Source organism: Heterodontus francisci, chromosome 14, assembly GCF_036365525.1.
Source record: "Heterodontus francisci isolate sHetFra1 chromosome 14, sHetFra1.hap1, whole genome shotgun sequence".
In the NCBI taxonomy this organism is placed as follows: domain Eukaryota; kingdom Metazoa; phylum Chordata; class Chondrichthyes; order Heterodontiformes; family Heterodontidae; genus Heterodontus; species Heterodontus francisci.
Window position 1 is genome coordinate 30,529,909 of NC_090384.1, and position 26,940 is coordinate 30,556,848.

Below are 26,940 nucleotides of genomic sequence, written 5' to 3' on the forward strand. Positions count from 1 at the left end.
TGTCCCCCAAACCATAACGTATTGTGAGTTCTGACTCCTCCCATATCAGCCACGACTTACCAGCATTTTAATCCTCCAGACAGAATTCTCAAAGGAAATCCAACTGCCCTCCTCAAAATAATCAGGCAACCAGAAAGGAATCAGGGAGTCCAGCTCTGAGGAAACTAGCTACTCACTTAGGTTTGGCTCAAAGTCCCAAACTCGCTAATTATCCAAAGCACAGTCTGCTGGGCAGGACAGCACAACCATATCAAATCCACCGCTCTCCCACGAGTTCCATTTTAAGATGAAGTCAATTGTGTAGCATTGCTGACTCTTCTGCCCCTTAGACTTTCTCCTCTGTTGACTCATGATGGGGGGTATCATGAGCACTAGCCACCCTCACACAAGCAGCCATTCTCCAAGGGTGGACCCAAGGCTGGTGAGCTGTTTGGCCATGGAAGTGTCACAGCCCAAAGTACCCAGTGCCCATACACATGCACATGCTTCAGTGGACAGCAGAGAGCAGCAGGAACCCTGCCCAGATATGCCCCCTCCAAGGGGCCCTGAGGATACTGACAGCCCCTCCAGCTACATTTGTTAACTAATTGATCTTGTGCTGGTTTTATTTTAAATTACTGGATGGTTGTGAGTGAAGAATATTTTTGAAACTTTTTCAACAATGTGTTTCATTAAAGTTGAATCTGACCGCTTAAAAATTCTACTTGCTGTTCCATTAATTCTCAACCTTAATCCCCTCTCAAAAGATCTGGACAGTGACCTGCAACAAACCATGCACTAATTCAACTTTACAACTAGATGTTGGAACATAGAGAGCGCAGACTGGGTTGTTGATATTAGATGAAGACTGCTCTACCTCTGCTGGGTTCTCCCTCCCAATACCTTAAACCTTAACGTAGGGCTAGTTTGCACAGAGGAATCCTTAGGTGAAGGATTATATGCTTGTGTATACACAAAAGGTGGATGAGCTCATTATTCATCAAAGAAAAGTCTCCATATGCTAACGGTCATATCTATCATTTACATGCTGTGATTGGGGAAATGGTCAAGTGGAGAATATTTATAGGAGTACTATAACAAGCTACCCACCCTGGCCCTCAGACCCAAACTGCAACACTTGGTTGTCAACCTGTATCATATCCTCCAAAATGGGGAGTGGAGGGGGGCAGTGGAGTTGTGGTGCATTCAAACGATCACTCAATTTGCATGTTCAGGAAGTGGAGTTTTACAAGACTAAACAACGCATACGTTTTGGCAAACTCACTTAAGCAATTGTGTGTGGTTCAACTGGTGACTGGGAGGCATCCGACAGGCGCTGAACACTATCACCTTCCTGCCAAAGTTATCATCCCCTGTAGGAATAGATGTGATGGGTCAGTTATTTAACACAAGCTAGTGCACTCCCCAGTAAACCAGTCAGAGCTGAGGCACTGGCCCTCCCACAGGAAAGTGAAATTTTAAAAACCGTACATAAAAGCAGAAAACGAAATGCTGGAAATATGCAGCTCGATAAATCATAGTTTTTCTTTTTAATTTCACATTCAAACATCATCACAAGAGTCTGTTATTGCCGAGCTTAATCAGCAAAGGTCTCAAAAACAAAAGGCATGCATATTCAGGCACAACCAATTCTCATTTCCACACTCTGGTATCTTGACTCCATCCATGTGCTGCGACCCCTCCTATCCACACATGTCCCATCACCTCTCCAGTATTTTAACACCTCCTGCCACAGCTACTCCGCCTCCCACACCTTAAAGAGCAGTAACAGAGAGCTCACTACAGCCAAAAGCCACAGCTTGCTGGAAGGAAACACTGCACAGGAACAACGTAAAATTATTTCGATGTGGAAAAAAAACCTCAATGTATCAGCAAATATGTGGAAGGCGTGACCACAAGGAGTAGTTGAGGCATAGCTGCATTTAAGGGGAAGCAAGATAAGCATGAGGGAGAAAGGAATAGAAGGATATGTTGATAATGTTAAATGAAATAGTGTGGAAGGAGGCTTCTATGGAGCATAAACACCAGCATAAATCAATTGAGCCGAAATGGCCTGTATCTGTAGCTGTACATTCTATGTAATACTTTGTAAATATTTGAAAATATTCTTTATCCCCCCCACACACATCCAGTCCAAAACAAATCCAGGATGCCGGAGGCAGAGTCCTAAGCCGATACAGGCAATTCAGCAAATTACTGATCAGTTCCGCAACACTTCCTCAATGTTGAAGCAATGTTCCCAGAACTTTGAAAAATACGAAGCACTTTGTAGCGAGTGGTTCTTGTGGTGCAAAAACAGCTGAGAAAGAGAACAGCCCTCTTTCACCATTGATCAGGTGCAATGCACTGAACCACACAGGGCCAAGACTCAGCTTGAACCTCATCACATGGTGAAAAGTAGGTGTGCTCCTATGGGAGACAATGTGCACACAATATCAGGCTAACAGAATCGCTGCCAGTGTACATCTCTCAGCAACTAGGTAGAGCGAGACTTTGGCTTAGTGGTCACATTCCAGCTGATTCGGAAGGCTTTGAATCTTGCTCCAGGTGATGGGAGCCAACTCCAGCTCTGAATTCTGGGGTGACATCCAGTGAGATACTAGCATTCAGTGGGAGTGGCTGGGCCCCACTCCTTTTATTGTATGGGTTAAGGGAGTCAATAACCGCCCGCGCAGCTATATAGGATTAACTAAAGGTGGTTACAGCCATAGAAGTAACATTCACGTTACAGTCTCTCAGACTGTTAACCAGGTTCCAAATCCTTCCACAACTTCACACTATTCTCCAAGGGATACAGCTTGAAGATATGGAAACAAGTTCTACAGTTTGGTTAGGAGATTCAAATGTGGTGATGGGTTTCTGCCCATATCAAATACCTGGCTAATCAAATAAATATTTTGGGAGGGTGGTAATGAGTTCCCTTGGATTAGCAGAAAGGATACAGATTTCCCCATCCCCAATCCTAGGGCTGCTCAGGGATAAACTGGAATGCCAGCACAGAAAGAGATCCTGACCTCTCAATGAGAAGGCACCAAAGAGGCAAGAGATAATTTTAAGAATGTCTTTCCACAATTCATGTTGCAATAGGTAGAAACTAATGTGGGAGGCACTCACAGAAAATATACCTTCATTTTACTACTACCCCACCTGACAGGGACAAGGAGTTGCATCAAAAATGCTTCAGTTGGACTATTCCTCCTCCTTGCCCCCTCACGATTTCTATTCTGAGCATCAACAAGTGGACAGCAGTTCAGAACTATTTATCACCTACCTGCTACCTCCACAATTTGGCGTCTTGCAATGTCGTAGTATGGGTCATCCCACTTCAGATTAGGGGGAGGATCAACAATTTCAGGCGAGCACTCTTTATCTAGTTGAAATTAAGAGACTATTTAGTATTCATATATGTTAATCAGCTTTCTGTCTGCTTAATTTTCCACCCCACTTAAATATATATATTTTCTTACATGTATTAGAAGACATGTTCCATGCCAAGCAAAGTATAGGTAGGTTTCTGACAAGTACACACAGGGTGAGTTCAACTATCAATTAAGAAACTAAAAACATCTGTATTGAGCGTCCCTGGAGAGTTCCTCGTTTATTTTGGCAATATCCTTTTCTTTGGAATTTGAATTTTTAAGACAGGAAATGTGAGATAGATGTACTATTTTTATAATATGAAAATGATACAACAGCACTTATTTCCTACCGTTCCCATGTCATAAATTGACATTACAAATGCATACATTTCCTAAAACAGCTGCAAATTAGGACTGAGCAAGGAAAATTACCAATTATAAAATTTGAGAAACTGAACCAAATCACTCAATTTTTTAAAACTCTAAGCTATTTTACGCAGGAACTGAAATTTCTAATTTTAAAAATAGACCAACATAATGAGACATAATAAATTATACCTTTTACAGCATGATTAAACTTACCCATAAAACTATCTTGTGTCATTAAATACTTTCATCAGTGTTTTTATTTGGAGGCCTCAGCCCCTCTCAAAAACCTGGTGTTGAAACTGATATTTGTTCCAGTGCCATCAATCTGTCAGCTGAAAAATGACAATACCTGCACCAGCAATTCCTCAGCAAGTACATGTGGACTGTCTCAGCATGCAACAGTATAATTCTCAATGCAACAACTCAAGTATGTCTTTCCTCAGCCGTTGACAGTACTTATTGTTTTCCCCCCAAATGATTTCAAAATAAACTGGAACATGAACTTTGTAAACTGAAGCATATTTTCATAGGGTACTACTTTCAATTGCTTATTTTTGTATCAAAAACAGGATGAGACACAAAGATACACACACCGAGAAGGGTGATTACAACACCTGCCTTTTTGTTTTTGCTGAGAAAGCAGAGAGGTCAATGGGAAAAGAGAAAAGTAGCACTAATTGGATAGCTTTTTCAATGAGCCGACATAGACGTGGGCTCTATGATTCTACGAATGATTGTTTACACATTCTCCTTATAAAGCAAAAAAGGCAGAGATAATAATCATAGCTGCAGTGGGTTAGCAAAAGACTAACTAATTATTTCCAAGGAATGAAAAACATTTGCTGTAATTACTAGGCAAACTTATAAACTTGCTACCAAATTTTTTTATTGCCAATGTGCATTTCTCTCTGTTACACATTGCAAGACCACACTCTTTGCAACCCACCATGAGCAATATCATAGGAATTCTGCTAGTATCTTAAATACAACTGGAATATGAAGGGTTAAACGTTATTCATTCAAAATTGTGCAGAAAACGACAGTTTTCCCCTGAAGATTGATCTGATTGAGGCTTCAAAGTTCATCAGAGGTTAGTAATAGAGGTTGGTTATTGGTTCCTGAGCGGACAACATTCCAACTTTTAGGAAGTTAGGAAAGGCTAACTGTAATTAGTCACTGCAGTCTCCTGGAGCTTGCTAGATTGCCTTCAAGGATCAGAGAGGAATTTCCAAGAGTATTTTCCTAAAATAAAAGTTTTACTCCTTGTCTTTTTGCCTCCCCCAGATTGCATATCTCGCGAGAGCATGACTGATCTATGTAGGCTAGACTGTGTCTGGATGAGACACGTAGATATTCCATTTCATCTTTTCTTGTTCTTTTTCATCATTTTCATATTGAATGCAAATATCAGAACAGAAAGTTCTAAAAAAAAACTCTTAACCCTTTTCTCCTCCAGGTGACGACTCTTATTGCCTCCGGGCGCTTGCAGCCTTCAGTACTATGATAAGGGGGAGATGATGGCATAGTGGTAATGTCACGAGACTATTAATCCAGAGACCCAGGCTAATGACCTGGGGACCTGGGATCAAATTCCACCATGGCAGCTGGTGGAACTTAAATTCAATTAATCAATCAAAATCTGGAATTGAAAGCTAGTCTCAGTAATGGTGCCATGAAACTTTCATCGATTGTTGTAAAAACCCATCTGGTTCACTAATGTCCTTTAGGAAAGGAAATCTGCTGTCCTTATCTGATCCGGCCTAAATGTGACTCCGGACCCACAGCAATGTGGTTGACTCTGAACTGGCCTCTGAAATGGCCTAGCAAGCCACTCAGCTCAAGGGCAATTAGAGATCAGCAACAAATGCTGGCCTGCCAGCGATGCCCATATCCCATAAAAGAATTTTTTAAAAACTATGCTACAGTAGCTACTCTTTGTGTCATGAGCCCAGACCGTAGAGGTTTGCAGGCTAATTGACCATGGAAAGCAGCTGAACTCAATTCTGCTCTCATCCAGCAAACACATATGGGTGCTCTCCAGGAGACAAGGATGAGGAACCCTGGATACCCCTCCTTTCTCCTGGAATCTCAGGCCAGTTGGATTATTGACTCTTCCTGCCTGGCTGAGATCAGTTAATTTGAATTAGACCTTTTTTTGACTGCATGCCTCAAGTGCTACCCTGAATTGAGCCTTTAAACCACTAAGGAATCAAGATGTGCTCCAGCTTTACTATTATTTTAACTAAACCATAGTTTGAGTCACATGACCTATGCCCAGGAAGGTTGAAATGAATGCCCTTGCATACCTTCATGAACGCAATCAAAGTCATTTCTGGTTTGGTTCCTCAAAACAGCTCATCTTCAGAGGCCTTAATATTGTTTTATGTACAAACCTAAAATCTTAATTTGGTTATTGGATTCTCACAAACCCCTATTATAAATTACTTTTCTTACCTAGTTCCTCCTGAGGTGAGAAGAATTTGCGCAATACAGAGCAAAATATACAGTCAAATGGCATTCTACTGCGAGTGGGTGGTAGCTTATGCGGCCTTCGAGTCACTATGGGATTGGTCACCAAGACTGACTGACAGCCTGAGGAGCCAATTGGGAATGGATACACACTGGTGATGTCACAAAAGACAAAATCTGCCTCTCTGCCCCTCTGACCCAAATGACAAAAGTGTAACAGGGAATGAGAAATGCATAAAACAGGCTCAAATGGGAGATGAAATACAGGCTCTAAAACTGAAAGAATGTAAGGGAATTCAGAAGGGCAGAATTAAAGGCTAAATTAAAATTTGAGTTTTACAATTTCGGGAAATGTCATTTCGTCAGCCTTGACCCATAGGTTAAATGGGTGCAAAAGAAATTCAATTACAGAACATACCTAGTGCGAAATCCTTAATAAGAGGTCTTAGCTGTTGATTTATTAATAACTGTAGTGAAATGCAAGTCAAATTGTGCAGAAATCTTTGAAGGCTACTTGGAAATTGCTAATAATTGCTCTAAAACTCGCATCTACAGTCAGTTGTTTGATAATTGCTATGCCTGACTGCTGAAAATGTGAAGACCTTGAACTTCATCACTCCCTATTACAATTCGTGCGCGTCCTTTAACTTAATTTGATTCACTGCTAACTTGTATGCCAACACTCACTGGCACCAGCAAACCATGCCTAGTAAGGGTTGTTGGGATGGGTGAAGGGAGGGCTGGCTAACAGGTGAGAGAAAGAATATTTTGCAGTGGGCTTCCTTCTCTCTCACCTCAACAGTATTGTTGTTCTTTAAGCAACAACATAGCTTTTATAAGTTGCCCTGAACCCCTGCAGCTATCTCAGGTTATTTTTCTCCCCAGTTTTATCACTTCCATTGAAGGTACTGATTCTTGCTTGTGTACAGTCCCACGATTGCTGTGGCATCACACAAGTGGCCAATGTTCCTGTATATACTTAGATGGCCAGACCATTGAGTGTCAACTGATTTGTTACCAGAATTTTTTTTTTAAATGAACTTCCAACTACAGGCATCACTGCAAGTTGGAGTCCAATTTACACACAGTAAATGTTGCGCCAATCACACAGCAGCCTGAGAATCCTTTTGTACAAAGGCAAACTACTGGTCATTACACAGCTTTTTTTTTAAATCAGAAACTAGTGGATCTCCTATTTGTTGCTCACATGCTGGGGATAAAGTCCATGCACATGGCAAGTGTAAATGTGAGAGAAGCAGTTCTGGGTCAGGCATACAAGCTGGGACTGAAGCTTATCTCAGAGGCTGATACTGTGTTAACAGCGGATGTTTGGGTGGCAAGGTAGGTTTGATGCATGGTTGAGCTCGGCTGTGAAGAAAATTAATTCGGCTGAGCCTGTAACCCTGGACCTCGGCTTAACGCAAGGCTAGATTGTAGTCTGGAAGCTGGGAATAAAGACAGCGAGATTGTCGTCCATATAAGGGGTATTACATCCTGGCAGAGGCGGAAGTTACATTGTGGGCCTGGGAAAACAGTACATAGGGATAATGATTTGGAAATGTGAGGTCAGGGCAACAGGTTTGGGGAGGATATCCAGCTGGAGATTTCTCTCACGTATTTAAGGGCGGCACAGTGGCGCAGTGGTTAGCACCGCAGCCTCACAGCTCCAGGGACCCGGGTTCGATTCCGGGTACTGCCTGTGTGGAGTTTGCAAGTTCTCCCTGTGTCTGCGTGGGTTTTCTCCGGGTGCTCCGGTTTCCTCCCACAAGCCAAAAGACTTGCAGGTTGATAGGTAAATTGGCCATTATAAATTGTCACTAGTATAGGTAGGTGGTAGGGAAATATAGGGACAGGGAAATATAGGGACAGGTGGGGATGTTTGGTAGGAATATGGGATTAGTGTAGGATTAGTATAAATGGGTGGTTGATGTTCGGCACAGACTTGGTGGGCCGAAGGGCCTGTTTCAGTGCTGTATCTCTAATCTAATCTAATCTAATCTAATTTAGGTCAGTTGTGAATGGCTCATGTCGGCTTCATGAAATGACAACTCTCGCAATGAGGTGGTAGTCAGAGTTCAGTATTTGTGCATGGATAAGAGCTCAGCGTTTAGAGCTTTTGCACTGACTCTGCTACTTATCAGAAATGCTATCACAGTCAATACTAACCTGACTTTGCTAAGTCGCCATCACACTCTGTAGGCCAGGTCTTTTCATCCAGTGGTGAGAGTTTGAGTTGTCCAAGTACATCGGAAGTGTTATCTGACACCAGATCATCTTGTAAATCCACCAACAGGTCAGTTGTTGCCATAGCTGATTATTTCACCTAAAGAAATTGTAAAGATGATTTACAAAAATGATGTTAAAAGTAGACCAATTCTGGAAAACACTTATGTTTTGTTCTGTGGCAAGCAATTTCTGTAATTTAGACCAACCAGTTTTCAGAGTAGACAGGCTCAGCTGTGATACCCCTCCCCGTTCCCACAATCTGCTAAATTTCACTTCACAGAATTGTACATAATGAACACTTGGATGAGGTACTGGAAGGCTGGCAGCGTCCACAGAATCACATCTCAGCAAGAGGTGTAATCTTCAGGAGAGACACGAAGTGGCCAAATTGGGCCTTGGATGAGGGAAGCAGTAATGTTGAATTCTGTGAAGCACTGAATCCCAGTTGGAACTATGAACATTATTTGGATTTTAGGCCTTAGGAAGTGGACCTTTCACTCGGGCATTAAATACCGACATTTGTGCAGCTTTCAAAACAAGAGGTTTATTGTGAAGGTAATTTTTTGCTTAAATGCAGGCTGTAGTGCAATATTCTTTTGACTGAAATTTTGCGTGCCCATCATTTATTTCCACACAGGAATACCAACGTATACAGCAGAATTGTGCATGTGTCTGTGAAGGCAGGGGGGGGGGGGGGGGGAGCGGTTTGGGGGGTGTCCCATCTTCAACACAAATGGACAGCGAGAAACAGTGGATGTAGGAAGCTGTAAAGACAAGCATGAACAGACATCGGAGATGCAGATTGCCAAGAACATTGGCCATAAATCAAACTCAAGATAAAAACCTTTGTCATCCACTGTAATTTGTGTGCCAAAAAGTGTTGACTCCGTTACTGAAACAGCATCACAACCAGGCGCACGTGACCATTATTCATATGCAAGGCTCAACAGTGAGTGGCAGAAGGATATTCGACTGTGGACATCATAGCCATGCCCAGTGTCCAGTATAGCAATTAACGGTGGGGACATGACCAATTCTCCCTTTCTGACCTCAGCCCACTGTGGCTATCTGTAGAACCCTAGCTGAGATCAGCTAACTCAGCAAAGAACCTGCAATGTTGTTGAAAGCTCTGACAGGAGCGAAAGGAAACCCGCCAAAGGAACCCCGGCTCAACATTCCTACAATTGCCATTCTGGGAATGTGGACATTTTTGTAAAACAGGCAACTTGTAGGCAAGGTTACCAGTGATTCTGGAGTGCGCAAAGTTTGTGCAAACAGCAATGACATAAAGATGATTGTTTGGGTCAAAGCTACACTTATACCTATGCAAAGCCACAGATTACACATCGACTACACTGCTTCCTCGATGCGACAAGGTCTCGCTTCTTGATCTCAACCACTTGCTAATTGAGCAGTCGTCAGCAATTCTAGCCCTTCCCAGCACTATTTGCAAGGTGTTGAAACTGTTCACCAATTTTGGAATTGTTCAAATACTGCCAGAACCAGGAACACCTTTTTTTTGGCAAACAGTTATATGAGTGAGATCAGTGAATCACAGTTAGTGAAACAGTCATCATTGCCTATTTATGTATATACTAAGACACAGGCAATGACGTCTGTTCCAATGCACGGCGTGTATTCTAATCTGCTCCATGAGTATTGAGTGAGGAACATGCATTAAAGATAGGAATTCTAAAGTTGGAAAAATTAAAAGTGCACAACAATTTATACCAAGGAACTTTCCCCAAACAATTACTTTAGACAAAGATAATGAGGAAAGGATAGGTTAAGATGTGACCGTCTAATAAGAAAACACAACTGAGTGGCTAGAAGGTAAGGAATTTTTTTCCCAACTTTAAATTTTACATGAACTTGACCTCTAAACAGTGAAAACTAGAATCTTGCCTAAGTCAGAAGGTGGTGGATTCAAATCCCACTCCAGAGACTTGAGCACAAAAAAAAATCTAGGCTGAGACTCCAGTGCAGTACAAAAGGATGTTAAATTGAGGCCCCATGTGCCCTTTCAAATGAATTTAAAATATCCCACTATTTTGAAAAACAGCAAGGCTGTCCTTCCCCGCCCATGTCCTGGCCCTTTTTATTGCTCAATCAGCATGATTAAAATGGACTATTTGTTTATTGCTGTTTGTGGGAGCTTGCTGCTATGTTCCCTACATTGTAACAGTGATTACACTTCAAAAGTACTTCATTGGCTGTAAAACACTTTGGGACGTGCTGAGGTTGTGAAAGGTGCTATACAAATACAAGTCTTTTTTTTATCTGATTGTGATTAATGTGACCATTCTGATTGGTACCGGGACAAAGTATAAAGAAAAAGCCAAATTTTCCAACCATGAGAAGAGGTGAAAATTCTTCGAATATTATTTTAAGAACAGGATATTGCATCTCTTGGAAAAATAATTACCATTGTGTATTTGTGGACATGTAGCAGCCCAGAAGCTGGGAAGAGACCATAAACTGTTGCATACCAGTCAACAATTCCATTAGAGGGATGTCTGGAACAGAGCTCCCTTTAATTTAGTATAGGCGAGAGTCAGAACTATAATACAATACACACTTGGCAAGATATAGTATCATAAAAAGAATGTAGAGACACTGAAGGTGGTGCAAAAAAGATTTACAAGAATGATACCCAATCTTGGGGCTTATACCTGTCAGGAAAGATTGAACAAGTTGGGGCACTTTTAGTTTCAATGCTGAATCATGATATATGACTGTTACAACCAGGTGAGGGAAGTGTCTCGGGGTCTTTCTCAGCCTTCACCTGGTCTTATTGTAACAGGGTTTTCATTTTTAACCACACCGGACTGAATTTTACCAGTCCCTCGATGCCGCGGATCGCCTCGTCCAGCGACGTCGAGAAGGGCCTGCCACAAATTACCGGCGGCGGGGGCAGCTCAGTGCAGCCACCCGCCCCGCACCCCAAATCCCCCGTCGCATGGCGGCGGCACCCCAATTACAAATGTTAAACGGTAGTTAGCTCTGCAGATTACGCAGGCCGCCGCCTCTCCATGGACACCTACGGATTTTTCACTGCACGGGCGGCCGTCACGTGCCCTCCCATTCACCATTTGAAAAGCCCGCGGGTCCTCAGATGCAGAAGGTTTCACGGCAGAAGTTAAGTTCCTTTTCAGGGGTCTCACTCTGCATTCTGGAAGGGAGGAGGGAGGGGTATACACCGGGGTCTCACTCTGTATACAAGGAGGGAAGGGGGGATACACTGGGGTCTCACTCTGTATACTGGAAGGGAGGAGGGAGGGGGTCTGGGATTATTGGAGGGAAATCTCTGAAGGCATTAGAATTAGAATTTTTTTTTTAGAACATTACAGCGCAGTACAGGCCCTTCGGCCCTCAATGTTGCGCTGACCTGTGAAACCATCTGACCTACACTATTCCATTTTCATCCATATGATTATCTTATATGTCTCTATTAAGTCACCTCTCCTCCTCCTTCTCTCTAACGAAAACAACCTCAAGTCCCTCAGCCTTTCCTCGGAAGACCTTCCCTCCATACCAGGCAACATCCTAGTAAATCTCCTCTGCACCCTTTCCAAAGCTTCCACATCCTTCCTATAATGCGGTGACCAGAACTGCACGCAATACTCCAGGTGCAGTCTCACCAGAGTTTTGTACAGCTGCAGCATGACCTCGTGGCTCCGAAACTCGATTCCCCTACTAATAAAAGCTAACACACCATATGCCTTCTTAACAGCCCTATTAACCTGGGTGGCAACTTTCAGGGATTTATGTACCTGGACACCAAGATCTCTCTGTTCATCTACACTACCAAGAATCTTCCCATTAGCCCAGTACTCTGCATTCCTGTTACTCCTTCCAAAGTGAATCACCTCACACTTTTCCGCATTAAACTCCATTTGCCATCTCTCAGCCCAGCTCTGCAGCCTATCTATGTCCCTCTGTACCCTACAACATCCTTCGGCACTATCCACAACTCCACCGACCTTCGTGTCATCCGCAAATTTGCTAACCCACCCTTCTACGCCCTCTTCCAGGTCATTTATAAAAATGACAAACAGCAGTGGCCCCAAAACAGATCCTTGCGGTACACCACTAGTAACTAAACTCCAGGATGAACATTTGCCATCAACCACCACCCTCTGTCTTCTTTCAGCTAGCCAATTTCTGATCCAAAGCTCTAAATCACCTTCAACCCCATACTTCCGTATTTTCTGCAATAGCCTACCGTGGGGAACCTTATCAAACGCCTTACTGAAATCCATATACACCACATCCACTGCTTTACCCTCATCCACCTGTTTGGTCACCTTCCCAAAAAACTCAATAAGGTTTGTGAGGCACGACCTACCCTTCACAAAACCGTGCTGACTATCGCTAATGAACTTATTCTTTTCAAGATGATTATAAATCCTGTCTCTTATAACCTTTTCCAACATTTTACCCACAACCGAAGTAAGGCTCACAGGTCTATAATTACCAGGGCTGTCTCTACTCCCCTTCTTGAACAAGGGGACAACATTTGCTATCCTCCAGTCTTCCGGCACTATTCCTGTCGACAATGACGACATAAAGATCAAGGACAAAGGTTCTGCAATCTCCTCCCTGGCTTCCCAGAGAATCCTAGGATAAATCCCATCTGGCCCAGGGGACTTATCTATTTTCACACTTTCCAAAATTGCTAACAACTCCTCCTTGTGAACCTCAATCCCATCTAGCCTAGTAGTCTGAATCTCAGTATTCTCCTCGACAACATTTTCTTTCTCTACTGTAAATACTGACGAAAAATATTCATTTAACGCTTCCCCTATCTCCTCTGATTCCACACACAACTTCCCACTACTATCCTTGATTGGCCCTAATCTAACTCTAGTCATTCTTTTATTCCTGATATACCTATAGAAAGCCTTAGGGTTTTCCTTGATCCTATCCGCCAATGACTTCTCCTGTCCTCTCCTGGCTCTTCTTAGCTCTCCCTTTAGATCCTTCCTGGCTAGCTTGTAACTCTCAAGCGCCCTAACTGAGCCTTCACGGCTCATCCTAACATAAGCCTTCTTCTTCCTTTTGACAAGCGCTTCAACTTATTTAGTAAACCACGGCTCCCTCGCTCGACAACTTCCTCCCTGCCTCACAGGTACATACTTATCAAGGACACGCAGTAGCTGCTCCTTGAATAAGATCCACATTTCGATTGTGCCCATCCCCTGCAGTTTCCTTCCCCATCCTACGCATCCTAAATCTTGCCTAATCGCATCATAATTTCCTTTCCCCCAGCTATAATTCTTGCCCTGCGGTATATACCTGTCCCTGCATGAAGGGAGGTATTGTGTACCTTCTCTCCACAAACAGTGTATGCTCTGCGTTTATTCCTGTTTGTGCAGGAGCAATGGCGCTCTTAGTCACCCAGTGTGTGGGGAGGGTACCAGAAAGGGAGTAGCATGAAGGTTATATGGATGGTGGGGGCAATCGATTCAGCTGGTAGGATCTTGATGTGGTCATGCTGTGCCACTCAGTGTTGGCCAAGATGGGCAATGCCAAGGCACGCCACATAGTTGATCCATGAAAGCACTTGATGCACCCGTCAACACCAATCCCTGACCTGTTAGGAGCCTTCAAATATATGAAGGGTTCAACTTTCTTTATCACACGGAAATAGGTATGGCTCATCCAAGATTGTGTGATCCTCTGCACGTGAGGATCCGTATGAGCCAGAGGCAAATTCAACAGGCAGGTGTGATCCAAGTAGAGGCCCCCAGTCGTGAGCAGCAGCCCCCAAGGGGAGCCCGCCATTACAGGTTGCCGTGCATCCACATGACATGCCATCGGATGTCAGAGCACCAGTGTCAGAGGAGATTGCGCATATAGAGAGGGTGGTGACACGTCTCTGTGCCCTGCTCAAAGATGACCTGCAGCCCATGGGCTCCGGTGGACATCCCATGCCTTTGTTCCTCATAGTGGCAGCGGTTCTCAAGCCTGACACCTCTGCAGCTTTTCAGGGGCCCAACAGAGACCTTTGTGGGCTCACACAGTCAGCAGCGCACCGCTGCATCAAGGAGGTCACCGATGCCCTGCACCAGAGGGCCAGACTATGTCCGCTTCAGGACGGACTCTCACAGCCACGCCCAGAGGGCCAGTGGTTCTGGCACCATTGCCGGAGAACCATAGGTTGTAATGTTCATAGACTGCACTCAGGTGGACGTCAGGCCTCCCACCAGGCTACCACCTGCAGACATCACCATTAAAGGAGCCCTCTCAATTTAGGCGAAGCTGGAATGTGATCACCGCAGCTGCTTGCTGCGAATGTGTGACCGCTTCTCAGGCAGCTGTTATGACACCTGGGTCTTGCACCAGTCCCAGCTGCCACCACTGTTCACTGAACTGGCTCAGATGGAGGGGTGGCTTCTTGGAGATCAGGACTATCCTTTGCAGACATGGCTCCCGACACTAGTGAGAGACCCCACCACTGCTGCAGAGGAGAGATACAATGCCAGCCATTGAGCTACATGAGCCACCATTGAGCAGGAGATCGGCATGCTGAAAGAACACCTCCAATGCCTGGATGGATAGGGTGATACCCTGTACTGCAGGCTGAAAAGGCCAGCTCCTTTCTTTGCTGCTCTGCACAACTACGCACCCAATAGGGACCAGGCCTGGCATGACAAGGAGAGATTTCAACAGGATTCCTCCTCGGCCTATGAGGACACCGAGGACCTACAACATGAAAGAATCATGGGAGGCCAGATGGCACTCAGGCTCTGCACGTAGGGCTAGCAGTGAGCTAGGGATGTACGGCAGTGGCTTATCAGACAAAGGCTGCCTGCTCCATAGGAACCAACATGAGCTCTGCAAGCTACACATCACCCTCGCTCACCTACTGTGCACCAGTCCACATCTGCAGCATCCCTGTGTAAACCATTAGAGGCAGCAGCTGATTGAGCCAATGTCCATGTCACTGCATCCGTGGAGACGTTCATGAGTAATGGTGGCATGGCAATGATGTTATTGCATACGTTGGCTCTCCTGAAGGGCCAACGGTGCAAAGGGATGTGACATTGGCACTACATGCTGGCACACATTATTCACAGGGAAAAGGACACATGTTGGTGAGGAACATTTAGTGAAAGGCATATTTACATTGCTGTTTGTGTATTCAGCCATCTTAGCAGTTAACATGGAATGTGAGTCTCTCCATCTTCAGCGTCTGGTAATCAAAGGTCCATTGTGGATTAAATTGGAGCAGGGAGTGGTCCCTTTGTCCTTTCCATGAACTGTCTGTTACTATGCAAACGACTTTCCAGTCAAGGGTCTGTGTTTTTTTTTATAAAACAAGTTCTTTCTTAACTCCAGTAAGAGATTAAAAATCAATGTTCATGTGGCGAAATTAATGTGTTTCATTCTTGGCAGGTGAGGGCCTGGAATGACAATGACAAAGTGCTGGAAAATGCACCAATAAATTGTGGGGGAAAAATCTAAATTTCACATCAATACAGCTCACTTCACCATTCAACAATTTCTACATCAATCTCTTGAAAATGTCATTTTTTTCAGTAATTTGTAATACAAGTGATGGTATCACTGTAGTTTGGGTTCTGACAAGTTAATGTCCTTCTGCATTCCCATGTAATTGCTTAGGATATGTCATATGAGAACATTAGGCTTCAGTTTACACAGATAAAATGGATCCCAAAACAACAGATAAAAAGCCCTGAAATCAAATGTCATAAAAAGGATTTTAACTTATTTAACTGCCTTTTAGCAATGGCCTTGGTATTAAGCCTTTATAAATGCCCGAATTTTTTTTTTAATCAGTTGATTGTCAGCTTTCCTGGAGCTGTGTCACTGTTTTTATGCTCATCAACTTTTCTTCAATCTGTAATTTTTATGGATGCCAACATTACAAAACACTATAAAGCACATGAAAGCTCCAGTATCAGCCAGATGAAATATGGAAAGTTGGGAGGAGAGGGGATCAGGGAAGAGGATCACTGAATCGCCCACCAGCTAGCTGCAAAACAGCATTAGTTGAGGACTGAGAGCAGGATAGGTCAAGCAGGACAGCATTATAATCATTAATTCTAGAGGCAACAAAGGCATGGTTGAGGGTTTCAGCAGCAGGTGAGCTGGGGCTGGGTCAGAGATGGGCACTGTTATAAAGGGATGGAAGAAGGCAGTCTTGATGGAGACAATACGAGGTCAGAAGCTCAGCTTCAAGTAGGACACCAAGAATGCGAATGGTCTGACTCAGCCTCAAATGTTTGCCAGGGAGAAGGATGGAGTCGGTGACGAGGGAACAGAATTTGCAGCGGGGGCCAAAGACAATGGGGTCGGTCAAGCCCATATTTAATTAAAGCAAATTTCTGCATCCGCATACTGAATGCGGGACAAGCAACCAAACAGTTGAGGAGTTGAGAGGAGTGATGGTGAGGTGGCTGTCACTTTTGCTATGATCTTACTCTAAAAGTATAGATCACTTGATGAGAATGAATACGGTGGACGGGAACGGTGGGGCGGGATCCAAAGAGAGCTGACTGGGAGAGAGAGTGAAGTGGGGGGAGGGATGGGATGGGATAGGCAGGGAGAGAAGGGAGGATGAGGGCGGGGGGGACTACTGGGGGGGGGGGGGGGGTGAAGGTGAGGGAAGAGTTAGGTCCGGAGAAAGGGCACAGCAGAGTCGTTACCGACACCGATGCGGCCAGAGCCATCCCGTCCCGATCCTTCCCTGTATTCACCAGCCGCGGTCCCGATTCCCTCCCTCAGTCTCGAATGCGGATCTACTGCCTTTCCTCTGCCCGGCATTTAAAGCCCGCGACGAAGGCTTGGACTAACATACACAGCGGGCCGCCCAGGAACCAGAACCCCAGCCTCTTACCTCCTCCCACTATCGAAGCTGCGGTCGCTGTTTTGATGATCGCAGCACCAAGCGGAACTGACCGAAAACATCAGCTGCCAGCTCGCCACTTCCTGCTCCCGCCCCAGAACACACTTCCAGCCCAAACCTTCCGGTCCGTCTGTCATTCCAGTCGCTCGCCACCTGAAAACTTCGTTTCCGGTCCGTCTGTCATTCCAGTCGCTCGCCACCTGAAAACTTCGTTTCCGGTCCGTCTGTCATTCCAGTCGCTCGCCACCTGAAAACTTCGTTTCTGGTCCGTCTGCTATTACTGTTGGTCTCGAAATGGAGTTTTGAAGCAGGACCCCGAGCTTCCGGTTGCTTGCCATTTCAACACTTCCCCCTGCTCTCATGCCCTGGGATTGCTGCAGTGTTCCAGTGAACATCATTGCAAGCTCGAGGAACAGCATCTCATTTACCGATTAGGCACACTATAGCCTGCCGGACTGAACATTGTGTTCAATCATTTCAGAGCATGACGGGCCCTCCATTTTACATTTATTTTGTTATCTTTTTCCTCGTTTTATATATATTTTTTGTGTTTATTTTATTTTATTTCATCTTAGTTTGTTCAGTTTGCTTACCCACTTTTTTTCATGTTTGTACTTTCGGCTGTTCAATTTTCAGTCTGTTAACTCCCTATCTGTACTAATGCATTATCTTTCAACACACCATTAACATATCTTTGCTCCATGACCTTCTGGTCAGCTATTCTGTGACCTTGTCCAATCCACACCTCCTTTGTTATCTCTTGCCCCATCCCCTGCTTTACTTGCTTATAACCTAAAACATTTCTAATATTTGCCAGTTCTGAAGAAGGGTCACTGACCTGAAATGTTAACTCTGTTTCTGTCTTCACAGAAATGCCAGACCTGCTGAGTATTTCCAGCATTTCTTGTTTTTATTTCAGATTTCCAGCATCCACAGTATTTTGCTTTTAATTTGGAGTTTTCAATCTGTTTATTAAACTGTCATTCACATTTCTTATAAATGAATGAAATAATTCCTCCCTATTATCACATAATTCATTACCAGACAATCCTTTTGCATATTTTGCACAATAGAATGGTACCCTTATGAGGAGAGACTTGAGAAACTGTGAGGACAAAAAGAGCAAATGCTATAAATACTCTGCAGGTCTGGCATTTCTGTGAAGACAGAAACAGAGTTAACATTTCAGGTCAATGACCTTTGATCTGACTGGGAAAGGTTACAGGTTTAGCAAATAGGAGGATTGCAGTTTTTTTGGGGGGGGGGGGGTGAGTACAAAGGGCAAGGCCTGTGATAGGGTGGAGGGTAGGAGAAATTAACTGACAGAGTTCATGATGCAAGGCCAAAGGGAGCGGTAATGGTACAAGTAAAGAAACCAATAATGTCTAAAGGAGGTATGAATCATGAAAAGCTGCCATCCAAAAACAAAAAAAAGAGAAAAACAAGACAGCAAAAACCAGATTGACAAAAGAGAATGGGGGAAGAAGTTACGATCTGAAATTGCTGAACTCAATGTTGAGTCCTATAATGTATTCCTATATTATGACCATGCCCAATACATGATGATGTCATTTAACATGTGATTTGGCCATCTTGGTGTCTGCCTTTCTTTACAAGTTCCTCACAATATAAAAACTTCTTTCAGTAAATGGCAGTAGAGACCTTGATAAACAAAATAAGTTAGCTCCTAGTGATGTACCTGCTAGTATGGTGAAGATTTTCAACTAGATTGAGCCTCATTGTTTCTGAAAACATTTGGCTGCACTCAGTTGAATGGATTCTGCAGGGTTCTAGTGTCCATCTTATTCAGCTACCAACTACACTGGCTTTGGTGAGTTTGTTCTCATTAGGCTGACTCAGCTTCTGTCTCACTGTTAAATGCACCCATAGTAAACAATTTACTGAGTCACTGTTATATTTGAAAATTTGACAAAATAGCATCCCAATGGGATACAATGGAAGACGAGGAATGTATGATAGAGCTTGAGAACCGTGAGTCCATACATTGAAAGCATAGACATGTTCTTCAGAGCTAATAATATATTAGAACTTAAAGCTGAAAGTGAAGAGGCTCAGACTCTCAGTAAGGCAACTCTCCAGCGCAAGAAAGCAATTTTTCTAATGGAGATTGGCCCGGAGGTGTAACCTTCTTGCTCCCAACAAGGCAAAAGATGTGCCATTCAAAATAATTATCATCAAGTTGAAGGAACATTTTAATTCTAAAGCCACTAGAGATAGCGGAAAGCTACAAGTTGGGAACCAGAAACCAGAGAAGTAGCGAAACAGTTGGAGAGTGCATTGTGGCACTGAAAAATTTATCATTACATTGCAACTTTGGTATATTCTTAGACTGTACATCAATAGGACCGCTGGGTGGAGCACTACCTATAACTGTACTTCAGGGAAAATGTTGTCAGTAAGACCGCCCTCAATGCAGCCCAGTCTCTGCCAGTCATGGATGAACTGGACGAACAGCCAACAAAATTGGAACTCAGTGATGCCATTGATTCTCTAGCCAGCGGAAACGCCCCTGGGAAGGATGGCATTACCCCTGAAATAATCAAGAGTGCCAAGCCTGCTATACTTTCAGCACTCTACGAACTGCTTTGCCTGTGCTGGGACGAGGGAGCAGTACGACAGGACATGCGCGATGGCAATATCACCCTCTATAAGAACAAGGGTGACTGCAGTGACTGCAACAAATACCGTGGAATCTCCCTGTTCAGCATAGTGGGGAAAGTCTTTGCTCAAGCTGCTTTAAACAGGCTCCAGAGGCTGACTGAGCGTGTCTACCCTGAGGCACAGTGTGGCTTTCGAGCAGAGAGATCCCCATTGACATGCTGTCTACCTTCGCCAGCTACAGGAGAAATGCCGCGAACAACAGATGCCCCTCTACGTTGCTTTCATTGATCTCACCTTGTCAGCAGACGTGGTCTCTTCAGACTACTAGAAAAGATCAGATGTCCAACAAAGCTACTAAGTATCATCACCTCATTCCATGACAATATGAAAGGCACAATTCAGCATAGCGGCACCTCATCAGACCCTTTCCTATCCTGAGTGGTGTGAAACAGGGCTGTGTTCTCGCACCTACACTGTTTGGGATCTTCTTCTCCCAGCTGCTCTCACATGCATTCAAGTCTTCAGAAGAAGGAATTTTCCTCCACACAAGATCAGGTGGCAGGTTGTTCAACCTTGCCCGTCTAAGAGCGAAGACCAAAGTACGGAAAGTCCTCATCAGGAAACTCCTCTTTGCTGACGATGCTGCTTTAACATCTCACACTGAAGAGTGCCTGCAGAGTCTCATCGAAAGGTTTGCGGCCGCCTGCAATGAATTTGGCCTAACCATCAGCCTCAAGAAAACGAACATCATGGGACAGGACGTCAGAAATGCTCCATCCATCAATATCGGCAACCACGCTCTGGAAGTGGTTCAAGAGTTCACCTACCTAGGCTCAACTATCACCAGTAACCTGTCTCTCGATGCAGAAATCAACAAGGACATGGGAAAGGCTTCCACTGCTTTGTCTAGTCTGGCCAAGACAGTGTCGGAAAATGGCGCACTGACACGGAACACAAAAGTCTGAGTGTATCAAGCCTGTGTCCTCAGTACCTTGCTCTACGGCAGCGAGGCCTGGACAACGTATGTCAGCCAAGAGCGACGTCTCAATTCATTCCATCTTCGCTGCCTCCGGAGAATCCTTGCATCAGGTGGCATGACCATATCTCCAACACAGAAGTCCTCGAGGCCAACATCCCCAGCATATACACCCTACTGAGCCAACGGAGCTTGAGATGACTTGGCCATGTGAGCCGCATGGAAGATGGCAGGATCCCCAAGGACACATTGTACAGCGAGCTCGTCACTGGTATCAGACCCACGGGCCATCCATGTCTCTGCTTTAAAGTCTGCAAATGCGACATGAAGTCCTGTGACATTGATCACAAGTCGTGGGAGTCAGTTGCCAGTGATCGCCAGAGCTGGTGGACAGCCATAAAGGCGGGGCTAAAGTGTGGTGAGTCGAAGAGACTTAGCAGTTGGCAGCAAAAAAGACAGAAGCGCAAGGGGAGAGCCAACTGTGTAACAGCCCCGACAACCAATTTTATCTGCAACACCTGTGGAAGAGTCTGTCACTCTAGAATTGGCCTTTATCGCCACTCCAGGCGCTGCTTCACAAACCACTGACCACCTCCAGGCACTTACCCATTGTCTCTCGAGACAAGGAGGCCAAAGAAGAAGAAGAACATTAGGAGACAAATTCGTTTGTGGATTGGTGGATGAAAGAATCCAGTCAAAGTTAATAAACACATAAAATCTTATGTTTGAGCTAGTGTGTAAGATTGCATCTACTATGGAGATGGCATCAAAGAATGCTCAGGGATTTTGTTCTATGCAAGTGACTAGTACAGCTCTGTCCACTGTCAGAAGGATTCTGCCAAGTCTAAACCGGGGAGAACTGATCAGAAGAGTGCTGTTGATAAAAGTTCAGTGACTTGTTAACGCTGCAATGGCAACCACATAGCACAGTACAGAAACGTCAAATGCTTCAATTGACAAAAGGTAGCCATATTGCAACTGCTTGCAGAGTGAAGGCCGAAGCAGGAAAGAGAACTCTTTCTAGTCATAATTGAAAGCAGTGATGTAACAAGGATGGAGTTCACAATCTTGAAGTGAATCCAGAGTACCTAAGCAAAGTGGAGCTAGGGCTGTAGTACTAAGGGAATGCTGTACTGTCAGAGGTGCCATCTTTCAGATGAAATGTTAAACAGAGGCCCCATCTGCTTGCTTGGGTGGATGTAAAAGATCTTATGGCAGTATTTGGAAGAAGAGTGGGGGAGTTATCCCGGTGTCCTGACCAATATTTATCCCTTAATCAACGTCACAAAAACAGATGATCTGGTCATTATCACATTGCTGTTTGTGGGAGTTTGCTGTGTACATACTGGCTGCTGCGTTTCCTACATTACAACAGTGACTACACTTCAAAAAGTACTTCATTGACTGTAAAACATTTTGAGACATCTGGTGGTTGTGAAAGGTGCTATATAAATGTAAGTCTTTCTGTACAGCATTATGCCACTAGTAATCACTCAAATAACAGAGACTTTTGTACAGAGGAATTGTTAAATCAACAGTACATCAACATGCACATTGATGCAGCTGCAGATTGCTCCTTCATGAGTCGAGACACGTATGAGAACAAATTCAGTGATGTACCTCTGACAGAGCACAGTTCAATTGGAAACCTACTCTGATGAGGTGTTAGAAACGTGTGGAAAACTGGGGTGCAATGCCTATATAAGGGCAACTCCCTCAAGTTACCCATTGTTGTAGTGAGCTATGTCAACAAACCAATGTTAATTGGGCAAAGAATGGCTTGAAAAGCTGAAGTTAGACAGTAAACATGTTATCCAAGTTGCAACGACCCTGAACCTTGATCAGCTATTGTATAGTTACAGCAACATTTTTAAGGATAGCTATGAAGGTGTAATCAGTGTGAAGGCACACATCTGAATTAGGCGGGATGCAAAACCAGTATCTTGCAAGGCTAGGCTGGTTCCTTATGTTCTCAAAACCCAGGTTGAAGAGGAACTAAAGAAACTAGAGAGGAATGGTGTGCTGGTGAAAACTAATCACAGTGATTGGGCAATCCCGATTGTGGTAGTACCCAAGTCAGACAAAACTGTAAGACAGTGCGGGAACTACAAAGTCACAGTCAACCAGGCAGTGGATGATGAGCACTATCTATTACCAACCTCTCAAGATTTATATGTGGAGGTGGTGGGATCCAAGCTATTCACAAAGTTGAATTTGTCCCATACTTATGCACAGCTCAATGTGGATCGAGAGAGTCGACAGTATCTTACGATAAACACAAACATGGGGTTATATTCCTACACAAAGGTGCCCTATGGTGTGAAGTCTTCTCCAAAAATCTTCCAAGCTACAATGGATAGGATTTTGCAAGGAATACCGCATTGCTTGTGCAATCAGGATGATGTGTTGATCGTGACTGCACCAGAGAAAGAGAATCTTCAAGTGTTAAAACTCGTTAACCTCATGTGAAAAAGCTCTGGGGAGTACAAGGCACAAGTCAGGAGCATGATGGAATACTCCCCACTTTGCTGGAATGACAACAGCTCCAACAACACTCAGGAAGCTCGATACCATCCTAGACAAAGCAGCCCGCTTTATTGGCACCGCATCCACCACCTTCACCATTCACTCCCTCCACAGCTGATGCTTGAAGTGTTAAAAAGGCTCAATAATCACAATGTGAAGTTGAAACGGAGCATGTGTGCTTATGTGCAAACTGAGGTAGTGTACCTTGGCTTGAGAATCAATGAAAAAGGATTACACCCATTGAAAAAAGATGCAGGCATTAGTTAATGCCCCAAAGACAAAAGATGTGTCGGAGCTTAGATCTTTTCCAGGCATGGTCCAATACTACTCGCAATTTCTGCCCGAGCTTGCAACGGTGTTCGTTCCACTGCATGAGTTGTTGAAGAAAGATGTGAAATGGGAATGGGCTAAAGCAGAAGATGCTTATGGTGCATGTAAGAGAAGATTGACCAGTGATGCACTACTCATCCACTACAATGCAAATCATAACCTGAAGCTAGCATGTGATGCTTCAAACTGTGGAGTTGGAGCAGTGATCAGTCATGTCAGGAATGATGGTCAAGAGAAGCCCATAGCATTTACATTGCGTGCCCTGACCAAGAGTGAAGGCAACTACACACAGATAGAAACGGAAGTGCTTAGAATCATCTTTGGAATCAAAACGTTTCACCAGTTTTTGTTGGGTAGAAACTTTAATCTATTCACAGATCATAAACCCCTTGTAGCTATTCTGGGTCCAAAGTCTGCAATACCAACGATGTCAGCATCAAGGATGCAGCTGTGGACTGCACTTCTCTCAGTACTACTATAACACTGAATATCATAGTTCAAAGGAGAATGCTATAGCTGATACACTGTCACATTTGCTGCATGAAGACTCAAACATAGGCTGTGAAGGTGCAATCTTCCCAGTGAGGGATGATCCAAAACTTGAGCATGATCTACCTCAGAACGAACCTTTGTCATCTCAGTCCTAGGACATCACTGCAGGAGTTCCTCAGGGTAGTGTCCTCGGCCCAACCATCTTCAGCTGCTTCATCAATGACCTTCCTTCGATCAGAAGGCCAGAAGTGGGGCTGCTCACTGATGATTTCACAATGTTCATTACCATTCTAAACTCCTCAGATACTGAAGCAGTCCATGTCCATATATGACAAGACCTGAACAACATTCAGGCTTGGGCTGATAAGTGGCAAGTAACAATCGCACCACACAAGTGCTAGGCAATGACCATCTCCAAAAAGTGAGAATCTAACCATCTCCCCTTGACATTCAATGGCATTACCATCGCTGAATCCCCCACTATCAACATCCTGGGGGGCTGCCATTGACCAGAAACTGAACTGGACCAGTCATATAAATACAGTAGCTACAAGAACAGGTCAGAGGCTGGGAATCCTGCAGTGAGTAATTCACCTCCTATCTCCCTAATGCCTGTCCACCATCTACAAGGCACAAGTCAGGAGTGTGTCATGCTCGAAAGGAGCCATGATGAAATAAACAATGAATTGGAGGAATTATGAAAATAAGTCAATTGTAAAACTGAACCAGAAGAACATGGACACTTGCACCAAAGAAAAAATGGAGTAGTGCTCCTGTATTGACAACACACACCTCTGTCTGTTGAGGATAAAACTCGTTAACCTCATCTGAAATAGCTCTGGGGAGTGCAAGGCACAATGATGGAATACTCTCCACTTGCCTGGATGAGTACAACTCCAACAACACTCAGGAAGCTCGATACCATCCAGGACAAAGCAGCCCGCTTGATTGTCACCGCATCCACCATCTTCAACATTCACTCCCTCCACAACTGACGTACAGTGGCAGCAGTGTGTACCATATGCAAGATGCACTGCAGCAACTCACCACACCTCCTTCAACAGCACCTTCCAAACCCGCGACCTCTTCCACCTAGAAGGACAAAGGCAGCAGACACATGGAAACATCACTGCCTGCAAGTTCTCCTCCAAGCCACATGCCATCCTGACTTGGAAATGTATCACCATTCCTTCACTGTCGGGTCAAAATCCTGGAACTCCCTCCCTAACAGCACTGTGGGTGTGCTCGCACCAGATGGACTGCAACAGTTCAAGAAGGCAGTTTACCACTGTTACATCTCAGGCTGAGAAGTCCGCATCCATTTCTCTAAGGATTGGTTTTGTCTTTCCACTTCCCATTTTCCTGTGGCTATTTAGGTGTTACTCTGTGATGGTGAATACCTGTGACTTGCATGTAATCTGCAAAGGCCTGTGAAATGATTGTGGTCCATTATCTGAATACAATGTGACTGGTAGACTATGCCTTGCAAATCACCACCTTCTCAAGGGCAATTAGGGATGAACAACAAATGCTGGCCTTGCTAGCAATGCCCACATCCCATGAAAGAATAAAAAAAACTCATGGAAATTGAAAGGAGCACTATTGCATATTGATGACTTCTATTCACATGAATGAACTAACAAAGGGTTCTGGAAATAGACTGACTCACAGCCCAAACCAAAATAAATAGGTGCGAAGTAGCACCATAATAACAGAATGGTCCCCATTCAGACATCAATAGATGGCCATGGTTTCCATCCCCTTGATCATTGTGTGGTCACACCAGGGGAGAGAGCCCTGTGGCACCTGACAGAGACTCAAATCTGAGATAAAAACAAAATTCTAGAAATACTCAGCAGGTCTGGCAGCAAGATGCCAGACCTGCTGAGTATTTCCAGCACTTTGTTTTTATTTCAGATTTCCAGCATCTGCAGTACTTTGCTTTTGTTTTAGAGACTCAAATGTGATGGGTTTTTACCTTTAAAAGGAAACCCTCTAGAGGGAGAGAGAAAGAGAGAGAGTGTGAGATCAAACCAAGACCACAGAAAGCCAGTTTCCAGCCAGAAGCTGAGAGAGAGAGATCCAGCTAAACAATAGAACCCTGCTAAACAAGAACTGAACAAACACTACAGCAGAGAAATTACAAAGTGACTTTGAGACTCTCCATCTGTGAAGGTAAACCAAATTCATACCACCAACTTTGGGCTGAGTTTTAACCACTAGCATTCTGCAACACCTCACCAAGTTCATGACTGCAAACAGCCAGGCCTGCGCCTTTAAAAATACTTTCCTCCTGAGAACATTCAACAGAACATTCTGTAAACCACAAATTCTTACATCACCTTGGACTTTAATTGCATCCTACCCTTTGCTCTCTATCTATCTATTCTTGTGTATGTATGTGTGCATGAATGCATGAGTAGGTGAAGGTTGCGACCATTTCAGGAATTGTTTAAAATAAATAGTTATCTTCCTTTTTTTTAATCTACGATAGAAACCTGTCATTTGTCTGTTTATTTGACCTAAAACATTCAGGGACTAATGCACCATTTCTAACAAGTGTTGTCAGTTGGGAGGTGAAAAGTGGAAGCCACCCACACCACTTACCACCTGTTGTAACAAGTGTGATGGAATACTCTCCACTTGCCTAGATGACTGCAGTTACAACAACACTCAAGAAGCTCAACACCATCCAG

General features: G+C 44.2%; 1 protein-coding gene across 3 annotated transcripts in view; it reads right to left on the bottom strand.

The window, feature by feature from the left end:
* Nucleotides 1-17,563, bottom strand: part of arhgap1 (Rho GTPase activating protein 1) — a 63,736-nt gene extending 46,173 nt beyond the window's left edge. The window contains exons 1-4 of one of the 3 annotated variants that reach the window (XM_068045949.1): nt 17,290-17,563; nt 8,364-8,520; nt 3,272-3,370; nt 1,265-1,352 (exon numbers count right to left, since the gene is read on the bottom strand). In XM_068045949.1, the coding sequence (XP_067902050.1) occupies nt 1,265-1,352; nt 3,272-3,370; nt 8,364-8,505 (329 nt within the window). In that variant the 5' untranslated portion in view covers nt 8,506-8,520; nt 17,290-17,563. The other 2 variants (XM_068045950.1, XM_068045948.1) reach the window with 2 other exon arrangements.
* Nucleotides 17,564-26,940: the final 9,377 nt, after the last annotated feature.